This window comes from Myotis davidii, unplaced genomic scaffold (assembly GCF_000327345.1).
Source record: "Myotis davidii unplaced genomic scaffold, ASM32734v1 scaffold616, whole genome shotgun sequence".
Taxonomy (NCBI): Eukaryota; Metazoa; Chordata; class Mammalia; order Chiroptera; family Vespertilionidae; genus Myotis; species Myotis davidii.
Genome location: NW_006291965.1, coordinates 3,818,694 through 3,829,919, shown reverse-complemented (window position 1 = coordinate 3,829,919; position 11,226 = coordinate 3,818,694). Strand labels below are relative to the sequence as shown.

Genomic DNA, 11,226 nt, shown 5'->3' with positions numbered 1-11,226 from the left:
CAGGAAGACTTCGTTATGCCACAGTCCATGGTGTGGCTACTGTGAGCATCTCTGTGTCAGAAGTGGGATGTGTTGTCCAGTGACACCAAAAGGATGGCCACAGCATTTTCAAAGGGCAATTCAGTCATTTGGCCAGATTACTTTAAAGTCAAGGTAATAATCTTCAATCTGAAAATCTCATACTAAAATTTGGCAAAGGTTACAAGAAAGTAGATGACTTTGAGTTTTGGATAGTCTGGAAAATAAATATTCACCCTATGAATAGACAAACATTGACAAGCATACACAGAACCTTAGGAGAAAACTATCCAAATCTTGCTTTACCTCATGATCTCACCTAATACCTTCATATTATATATGCAACGTGGAAAAATGTATGTAGAGATCAAAGATAGACCCATGACTGTCTTTTTTCATAATGACCAACTCTAACTTTTTTGGTAAAGTATACAAGGCCGAGCACACAGAGTCACTTTTCTTACCTCCAGTCTATGAGAGATCTCAGGAAGCTTGGTAATTGCAGGCTCTTTGTAAACAAATTCTTGCTCATCCAAATCCCCAAATTTGGATCCATAGAAACCAACTCGGAAGTAGGTCCCAAACATCCTCTTGTGACCCTAATGAGCAAAATAAGAAAACCTCTCCTAAGTTATGTACTTCAAGAGGATTCATGGCATTGCAAAGGATGGGAGCCATTCGCTGTTGTGTTATAAAGCAGTTTGTTCCTATGGAAAGTATAAACAAATCATGCCTTAAAATTTTTAATGTGTATGAAATGAATTTTGGAAATAACAACAAAAGAAATCCCATGAAAAATTTCTAGGACTTCTTTTAAGTGAATCTAAAAGATGCTCAGATTGCCGGCTTGTGAGGTAATTCGAGCAGCCTGCTTTCATACTCTGAATTGGGGTCAGTGCTCTAGTTTGTTCCCAGCCCTTTTCTGTTTGGAAGGTGAGAACTAGAGTCATGATGTGCTCAAGGTAGACCACTCCCTAGAGAGGAAGGAGGGCTCAGCATCTCTAGGTCAGGGTCATCTGCTGCCAGGTAACTGTGTTGGCCAGGATCCCCAGCTACCTTGCTAATGATGCTGTCAAAGGCCTTCTGCAGCTTGTCATGAGTGCAGGTCAGCTTCCGGAAGTCTCGATGCGCTTCCAGGATGGGGATGACCAGTTTGTACACCTCATTCACTGTCTCATACAATCCTCCCTTGGAAAAAGAAGAAAATCAAAGACAGTTTAATCCTTGGAAACTTAAGAAGAGAAACCAGAGTTCATTATGTACTGGAGAATTTTTTTTCTTTGTTTTTCTTAATCCTCATCTGAGGATATTTTTTCCATTGATTTTTAGAGAAAGTAGAAGGGGGGGGAGAGAAACATTGATGTGAGAGAGACACATTGATTGGTTGCCTTCTGCATGTGCCCCTACTGGGACAGGGTTGGAGCCTGCAACTCAGGTACGTGCCCTTGACCCAGAATTGAACCCATGACCCTTTGGTGCGTGGGCCAATGCTCTAACCACTGAGTGATACCTGCCAGTGCTGGAGAATGGTTTATTATGGGCACCAGGATATTTTACAGAGTAGAAGTGATGTCTGAGTATCTTTGGGATGGCTATATATCACTCAAACTGAACTAGACACATGCTAAATAGTTCTTTATGCTGATGTTAAGCAAGGAAAGGGGTTTTCACTGAAAAAAAGAAAAAAGAACAGGAGATTTGGAGCAGAAAATAAGGGCAATTTAGGAAGGCAGATTTAGCATACTTAAATGTCATCAGGGGCCCCCTCATGACCAGATGTTCAATGTATGCCTGAAAGGAGTTAGTAGGATTCTAATAGCTTATTTTCTTAAATTTCAGAAAAAATAGGAGTACATTGGACTTTTTTTCTGAATCCTGAAAAAGAAGTCAGGAAAAAAGAAATAAGAATATAGTTAAGACAATAATTAAAACACACAGAAGTTGTTGGTTGGAAACTTGGAATTGAAAAGTAGAAAAGAAAAAAACGTAAGTATGAAATAAAAATTAATCACCTAGATATAGTGGAATATTAAATATTTAAGGAAGAGGGAGAGTATTACAATGAAAATGGACAAGAGATTTTCTCCCCTGCCCTGAATCTCAGTGACTTAATCCCCAGAGGCCTTCAACTGGTATGACACAAGAATTTTTAAAACATGCAGTATATGACTATCTGGTCAGGGGCACTGACCTCTTTTTCCTTAGATTGTCAAAAAATACAACCAAAACAACAACACAAGAAACAGTCAACACAACAATAGCTGTCTGGTGTAAATGAATCAGAATTATATTTTTTGTCAGATCAGCAAAAAGTATACTTTTTGGTGTGCTGCAGAATTTTAGTAATTAGTTTACGTGCCATGAGATGAAAAAGGTTGAAAATCGCTGACTTAATCTACATATATTTTCTTTGTTGGGAGTGTTTAGACCCAGACTAGGTCAATGAGGGGAGCCGCAGTGGTTTCCGCTCCCACATCCTGCGAGCTGGACCTGACCGTGAAAATCCTGAGGGCGACTCAGTTGTTAGGAAGGATGATGCTGCCGATTTATTCCTTCCCTCTCCCCAATATTCTCCTCTCTGAGAGGGAAGATGAGGTAGGGAGAACATGCCTCATCATTTATTGTGTAGCCCTGGGCAAGCCATTTCACCTCTCCGTGGCTTCGCTTCCACCCCTATTAAAAGGAAATAATGCTGTGAAACTGCTGCCCAGCCAATGAGCATGCGGTGAAAGCAGACTGTTGCCGTGGTGAAAGGCTTTCTCACCTCCCTGGAGAGCTGGTGCAATCTGCAGCCATCAAAGGCGTCCTGGCCATCCCTGTCCTCACACCCCTGCATATGTCCTCACGAAGTGGGGCTGGCTTGGCCATTAAGGCCACATTCACAGCACCAGGAATTCAGCCCAGTGTGAGGCCAGGCTCCGGGACCACTGTGTGCACTCACCGTGCTGAACAGCTCGGCTGCCTGTTCCAGGAGGCCCACCAGGCCGCTCTCGGTGAAGTAGCGGCCTGAGCACACTCCATCCTCATCCGGCGACAGGGTATCTTCAGAGACTGCAGATTCCTCCAGCACATTGGAAGAAATATTCTGAAAAAGAAAAAAAAGAAAGTATAAGCATGGAGAACAGGGAAATCCTGCTAACAAAAGGCACTACGGGGACCCCAAATGTCGTGATGAGAGCCACACTCAAAGATCTGCAGCAAGCCTGTGATAGTCCCGTCCAGGCCTGTGATTCCCCCGGGGAAGAGGCCCGCCCTGGCGATTCATCATTCGGAGAGAACATATGAGCAACAGGCCTTCAAAACTCACAATTTTCTTTTTTTTTTTAATAACCATTAGGAGCTATAGAAAGGATATCTGCCTCAATATAACAACAGCTGAACAACATTTAGGGAAATGACCATAAGGGACATCCAGCTGGGGTCATGGTTTTTAAAAGGCAAAGGCCAAATAACAGGTGACCAGACTCCTCGTTTCACCAGCTGAGTGAACCTCTTATTTTTGGGGGTGTTTTTCTGAACATTGCTCCTCCCGACTTGACTTTCAGATGAAGAACCACAATATTGTACGACAGTAGCAAATTAGAATGTCTTCTCCATGGAAAATTTTATGGTAATGTAGCAGTTATCCTTTTTACCCCAAACATTTTGTTACTTTCTACATGCCTTTCCTTTACTTAAACTGTAGAGTTTGAAGTCTCTGGCAAAGAATGCAGTGGCTGAAGCCAGGTCTAGGGTGAACCCCTGAGAAACACAGGGCAGCACTTACTCTTGGGGCTGTGGAAGTGCTAACCCTGAAATTGCTTGACCCTGAGAGTACTTCCTTAAATCTCTGCCTTACTGCCTCAAATGCCTCTTCCAAGCTCTGAACCTGAGAGGTCAAGAGTCATTTTCTTCAACCTGTCTCCCAGCTGTGGAAGAAATGCATATGGAGCATGGAAGAAATGGGAAACCTTTCTAGCTTAAGGAAATGCAAACAGCATACATGTCCCTTCCTATTCCTGCACTCATGGCAGGCATAACTAATCAATCATAGCACTCTTTTCCCTGAAGCTTAGATATAGTCTCAAAAGTCTTCTCAGCATAGTACTCTAGTCAGCCACTACCAATGGACCAGAGTTGGCTTTTGGAGTAATACATGTCTGCCTCCTGGCTTGGCTAGTAGGATCAAGTGAATCTACCTTAGCAATCTAGGAAAAGAGAGTTGTTATGGGCCTATGTCTTCACCTCCAATATTGTAATGCAGTTTTAGGAATATAGGAGGCTTTCAGAATCTTTTGTAACCAATCTTTCTTCCAAACCTGGTCTTTCTATTATGATGTTTCTGGATTGGAGATAACAGAAGGTCCAAAAGATTCATTTGAAAGAATCTAATAACCCCCAAAGCAAATACTATTAGAACTGTATGCAATTTCCTACATGCAGAGGAACAGATTTGAAGTTATATAGCTTTATTAGCTGTAGTCATGGAAAAAGATTCTGGGCAAACTTTCCTGGCTTCAGAATTAGGAGGTAAGAGTAACAGCAGTATCTGAGACTGCATCCATATCCACACTTGTGGAGTAAATATTGTACTCCGGGGCATAGCATTTCAATGATCTCAGTTCCGTAGAATTCAGTGGTCTCAAAGTTATTGCTCTTTCACAGATTTATTTATCTCTAGTTTACAATTCTTTTCCAAAAATTTGATTTTCTAATCTTTTTTTTATTGTCTAAAGTTTTACATGTGTCCTTTTTCCCCATCGACCCCCCCTCAGCCATTCCCACCCCCGAGGGCAAGCCCCCAGGCGCCAGTGTCTGTGTCCATTGGTTATGCTAATATGCATGCATACAAGTCCTTTGGTTGATCTCTAACTGCCCCCACCTCCCCCCAAATTCAATTTTATTGGAGCAGAACAAGGTTGAAAACTAAAGCACAAAGCATCTAAGAACTCAACACTGAACATCTGTTGTTAATGCTGCCAGAATTCCTTCATCCTTCTACACAGTAAAGCCTCCTGGAGAACTATCCATAACTTCAGGTGTGGACCTCAACTCTGGCCCAGCCAATTCCACTTCTCACTCCATTCCTCTGGCCATTCTGATTGGTTCAGGCAGGAGAACACAACCCCATCAGAACCAATAAGATGCACTGAGGCTTTCTCAGCAACTGCTAGGAATGAGGCATCTGTCTATTCTTCTGGACTTGAATCTGGGAAGATGTAAGCCTAAGTGTTTCTCAGTGAGTGTGGGAAGCCTGTGAAGAATGAAGGTGACATAACAGAAAGCAGAGACAGGAAATGGTTTTGACACTGAGTTCTGATGACATTGTTTGGGTCCTTAGGTTCAGTTTGGCAGGTTCACCTCCCTCATGCTAGCTGATAAATTCCATTTTTTCCTTCTGTCACTGTGGGTTAGGTGTTCCACCCCCTGCAAGCATATATTTCCAAATGGATGTGGTATGTCTCATTTGAGAAAAAATTGGCTCAAAAGCATCAACATAATTTGGCTTCTCTTCTGTAGCTGAGAACACCTAATTCACCATGTTCTGTGTATTATGAAGATCTCGCACTTCTCAGTTCCTTCTGCCCTCCCCTTTGCCTTCCTTGTTCTTCTGAGTTTTTCCTTTACCTCCAGGCTGGGTCACATTATAAACATTCATAGCAACTTTATTATTGCATTAACTATAATTATAAGTAAGTAAGGAATGAAATAGTTATATGATGTCACTTTCCCTGGTGAGAATGTAAAGTTCATGGGGACAAAACAGGTGCTTAATAAATATCATCTAAATGAATGAATGAATGAATGGATAAAGAATATTAAAAAATACAGCTATCTGCACCCCTCAATGCAGGAACAATGTGAAGTGTTCTGTTGGTTCTAGAATAACTATTCTATCTCACCTTGGCCTGACTTATTATAAGCAAATCAATCAAATTCTTGGTGAAATGAAAATGGTAAGGATTATCAATTATTAAAGTGATAAATATAAAATAGAATAACTGAGAAAAAGTATAAAAGAATAATAGTTCAGCTAATGAAACAAGAAAAGAGGACACTACAATTCAAAACTAAGTGATAGACCTAAAGATTTCGGGGCACTGAAAGTCTATCACTTATAATATTTACCCTTGATAAAAACAAGTGGCCAAAATAAATTGGATGAAAGAAGTAGATACATCTAAAATGATTTTTATAACTTTACTTTTCTGTGATTCAAAACCTAATGTGATTTTTTATGGGATGAGAATTAAATGTTTGGCTTTTATAACAAGTATTTCTGAATTGAGAATATAATTTATTTGCAGAGAATAAAAAAATAGAATATTTCTGTTATTGAAGACCATAAGAAAAGAGGAGCTACTAATATGAGGCAATACCCAGCTTAGCAGGTGGACAGTATTCTAGGAAACAGAAACTCCTGGCTCTACCAGCAACAGACTTAGTGACTTATTTTCTCTGCCTGTGTAAGCTACTCTCAATTGCCCCCTCTTTCTGGTTCACATGGCATCACAAAATTATGTTGAAAAACAATAATGAGAACAAAGCCTTTTATAAAACCAATCGTGTAAGTTCAAACAAGAATAATGCAAACACTTGTAAATGACTTTGTGAGTCTGGCTTGCAAAGGGCTCAATTACTGTACTTGTTATATTGTTCATGGTTTTGGGGTTGGTCATTCCCACAGATTATGTTTCTTAAAAGAAAAGTACTCATAACACTTTTGTTTCCTCTAAATACGGTGTTCAACCATTTAGTGAAAGTCCCAGTGGCCTCTTAGCATCCTAGCCTGAACCAATTTTCAGCCTGGCAGACAAGTTCCCTTTTCTGAATATGGGCAATATTCAGCCTATCATGAGAAAATATTAATTCAGTCCCCCTTTTCCCTTAGCATGTCGATTTGGTTCTTCCTTGATTTTTGGGCCATAAGGGAAATCATTTCTACAATGTTTGGAAAATTCTCTCATGGTTGTCAGTATACTGTGCCAACTATGAGTCTTTGAGAAAGCGTTTAAATAACCTTAGAAAAAATGCTCTCTCAGTTTCTTTATCTGTCTGCCTGCTTCACTGGTTGGTGGGGAGGTCAAATGAAGTCATGGATGTGAAAGTGTTTGGTAATGTCTAAAGTGCCTCTGCACTTATTGTAATCAATAATTTAATAAACCAAACAAACCAAGATGGTACAGCAATGAGAAGAGGCAAATAGAATACACTAAAGCAGGTTTTTCAGCTTTGGCACTTTTGATATTTGGAGCAAGATACTTCTTTGTGGGGGGAGCTATCCTAAGCATTGTAGAGTGTTTAGCAGCATCCTTGCCTTATACCTTTTAGATGCTAGTAGCACCTTCCCTCCTCTCCCCAATGGTAATATCAAAAAATGTCTCCAGTCTCCCAGTTGAGAAGCACTACCCTGCAGTAAAAGCTGAACGTGCCCCACACCTGAAAGCTGACGCTGCCCACGGGCAGGTAGCTGTGGTCCTCTAGCATGCTCAGATATTCCGCCACCAAGGCAGCTGCGTGCACAAGGCACATGGCGGCCTCCGTGTAGCACTTCTTCTTGGAGTGTTTCTCTGCCATATTCTGGAGCCAGGTCAGCCGCAGGTCGGGAGATGTCTGGTAACTCTTGGCAATTCTGAGGACAGAGTGAGAAAGTTTCAAGGACAACTGGTTAATGACACTGTTTTTCTACTGTGTGTGGCCACTTTTTTCCCCCCCCAAGAAATTCCCCTCCCAGAGTTTACCTACACATTCAGAATATGAGAGAAAAGGCCAACATTTATCAGTCCAGCTGTTTTCACTCCATGTCTAAGGTGTTTTGGACCCCAAGGAACAGCATTTAATTAAAGCTTTACGGGGAAAAAAGAAACCTGATAAAATGATATTTATGTTAATGGATCTCTAGCAGTTTTCTTCCTTTTCTTTCCTTTCTCTCAAAAAACAGAAGACAAAAGTACTACCATTCTTTTTTTTAAAAAATATGTTTTATCAATTTTCTACAGAGAGGAAGGGAGAGGGACAGAGAGCCAGAAACATCGATCAGCTGCCTCCTGCACGCTCCCTACTCAGGATGTGCCCACAACCAAGGTACATGCCCTTGACCGGAATCGAACCCGGGACCCTTCAGTCCCCAGGCCGATGCTCTATCCACTGAGCCAAACCGGTCAGGGCAGTACTACCATTCTTATTTCAGCAGAATGGTTTTGCCTCTGTGAGTAGTTTCTCCCGAGGCAGGGCTGTGAAGCAAAATTTTAAGCTACAGAGTAAAATATGATTTTTTAAAATAAAACTGTACCTGTATGTCTGAATATAATAGTAAAAACACATAAGAAATAATTCATATAACAGTTGATAGTTCTTTTCTCTCACTCTATACTAAGTGGAGGATGGTGTTATAAAATGGGCATTTTACTTAAATTAGGGAGATCTTCCTGATAACTTGTACATGAATCAACTCTCTCTGAATAATTAATTTCTACCAGTTTCTATAAACAGTTTTGGATGTATCATCCAAAACAGTGGCCTGTGATAATAGCATTAATAAGAACTCCACCTGACAAACCTTAGAGCAGTGGTTCTCAACCTTCCTAATGTTGCGACCCTTTAATACAGTTCCTCATGCTGTGGTGACCCCCAACCATAAAGTTATTTTCGTTGCTACTTCATAACTGTAATATTGCTGTTATGAAACATAATGTAAATATCTGATATCAGGATGTATTTTCATTGTTACAAATTGAACATAATTAAAGCATAGTGATTAATCACAAAACAATATATAATTATATATTCAATATGTGTTTTCTGATGGTCTTAGGCGATCCCTGTGAAAGGGTCGTTTGACCCCCAAAGGGGATGCGACCCACAGGTTGAGAACCGCTGCCTTAGACCCTCAAGTGACACCCTTTTGATTTCATCAGAGAAAGTTACCTGTACATGAGATCCATAAGCATTTCAGGATCTTCCTGAAATTCCCTCATTTTCACTGTGTCATATAGGATGCTATTCAGATTGCAGAGAAGTTCCTCAACCTGCAAAAAAGTGTAGAAAAAGTAATCTTCACTTTGTAGCCAGGGTAATGAGTTAGAATTGCACTGAAAGTGCAAGGGCAGCAGGAGCAGGCTTCTCTAGGAGAGGAGAGATTGTGAGTGGAGGGGAGTCTAGACTGGATCCTCTGTGGCCTTCACCTTTGTAGGTGAAAAAGAATTTAGTGTGAACTAGTTCCAGTTATTTGCAACCTAAGGAGTCCTAAAGTATAATCCAGAACATCAGGGCTGTTTATACCAAGTAGGAGACAGCTTAGGACGTCAGCTTAGGTTCTACATTATATATATATATTTGCCATTATTCAGCATGCTTTATTCCAGAAACTTCCTTAGCAGAGGAAGACAGACTGGCAACTGTGATCCTTAATGTTCATTACCCACAGTAAATGAGACTGAGGCTACCTGAGCACTTCATATATATATATATACACATACATATCCGATGTAATAAAAGGTAAATTGTCCCCTCAACCGGGAGTTTGACCAGGAGTTCAACCTGGAGCTCGACCAGGGTGTTGGGCCAGCCCCCGCCCCCTGATTGGCACCCCTCAACCCCGATGGGGCGGGCTGGCAGAACCCCACCTGTGCACGAATTTGTGCACTGGGCCTCTAGTGTGTGTGTATATATATATATAATGTAAAATAACGTTATATAACACTTATATATTACATATGTAAGTATATAATATATAACTATATATTTTATATATAATATATTGCGGTGTATGTATATATGCATATACACACAGACATACACATATATGAATTTATTATTATTGGCTAATCCCCAATTCATGCATGAGACAAGGCATGTTCTTCAGCCTACCTGGGTGGGGAAAAGAGTGGTCTGCATGGCTTTGTCCTCTTCTGCATAGGCCAAAATTGTCCTCAAGGATTTTCTCAGGTGCTCCTCATTAAAGTCTTGTGCTTTGCCCACCAAAGATGCCAGAGACATGGTTACCTGCATCTTTACTCTTGCAAAGTTCTGCATCAGTTAAAAGAAAAGATGGAATAGTAAGAGGCACTCAGCTAGTAGATCATTGAAGGCAGTAGAGCCAGATACCAATAACTCTCATCATTGAAACTATCATCTCCTTTTCTCTCAATAAAATGTGAGGTGTCCTCTGCACAAGATTCATATTATTGTTTAATTGGCTTAAAAGGATGTTGCTCTGACATTAAATTTTCATGGAGGCCTGAGCAGCCTCCCTGCTGCCAGACTGGCAGGTTCCTGCAAAGTGGGTCACAGGACGTCCCCTTTCATGCCAAGATTCTTCTTCTTGAAACTTTATTTAAACTGCACAGAAGAACATGATCTCCAGGGCCAGGATTTCTGAGATTCTGGACCCTGTGTAGGCCGCCACTTTCTGTTTCTCCTTCCCTCCCAGGCCCATGGGAAAATATGACTATTCTAAGGGCCCCTGAGGAATGTTGTAATGGCTTTTAAATAGCTATGCCTAATGTAGTCTGAGGACCCTGCCTTTCTTCCATGGGCCAATTTATCTTTTAATATCACTTGAGCATGCTCATGAACATGACCATGAATGTAAATTCCAAAAGAACATATCAATATCTAGACCAGCTAAAGCAAAAGTTGACTCTTTTGCAATAAAATAGCACCAAAGGCTGCTAAGCTTCAATGAAAACTCAGGTGTACTTTCAAATTCTCTTCCACAGGTCATTATGGAACCAGTCAACAGGAATTTATAAATAAAACAAACTCTTCCGAATCTCTATTCTGCCTGTTGTATTGCCCCCCACCCCCCAATGACAGCTTTGAATCTACATCTATTCATTCATTTTTTATTGAAACACCCACGTGGGAAAATGCATTCATCAGTCTTGATGTTCATTTTTGGATGCAAATTTAAACAAAGGCTGCTCTCCCTCTGCATAGTCAATTGTTTTCTTTGCATAGGAAGAAGTAAATTGCAATCCTGCAAACATTTCCTCAACCACTGTTTTGCACTGACTTTCTCATTGATTCTGGGTCACCCAGCTGGTCTGAGCTCTTACACTGATGGCTCCAAAACTGAATCTCATGAGAAGGTAGAGGGTGGCACAGGCTTGGCTCCGGGTGACGTCCATGCTGCTGCTGCAGTGATGCAGCACTCGCTGACACAGGTCCGCACACTGCTCCACCTCCTCCTCAAACAGCAAGTCGCCGAACTAGGAGAGACACAGG

The 11,226-nt window shown here is 41.0% G+C and overlaps 1 protein-coding gene across 1 annotated transcript in view; it reads right to left on the bottom strand.

Moving 5' to 3' along the window:
- The window catches only part of DOCK8 (dedicator of cytokinesis 8), a 200,976-nt gene that overhangs the window by 17,211 nt on the left and 172,539 nt on the right, over positions 1 to 11,226 (bottom strand). Inside the window, 7 exon segments of the mRNA XM_015565032.1 lie at positions 474 to 617; positions 1,075 to 1,206; positions 2,960 to 3,103; positions 7,438 to 7,630; positions 8,926 to 9,026; positions 9,868 to 10,026; positions 11,058 to 11,210. Of these exon segments, the coding sequence (XP_015420518.1) occupies positions 474 to 617; positions 1,075 to 1,206; positions 2,960 to 3,103; positions 7,438 to 7,630; positions 8,926 to 9,026; positions 9,868 to 10,026; positions 11,058 to 11,210 (1,026 nt within the window).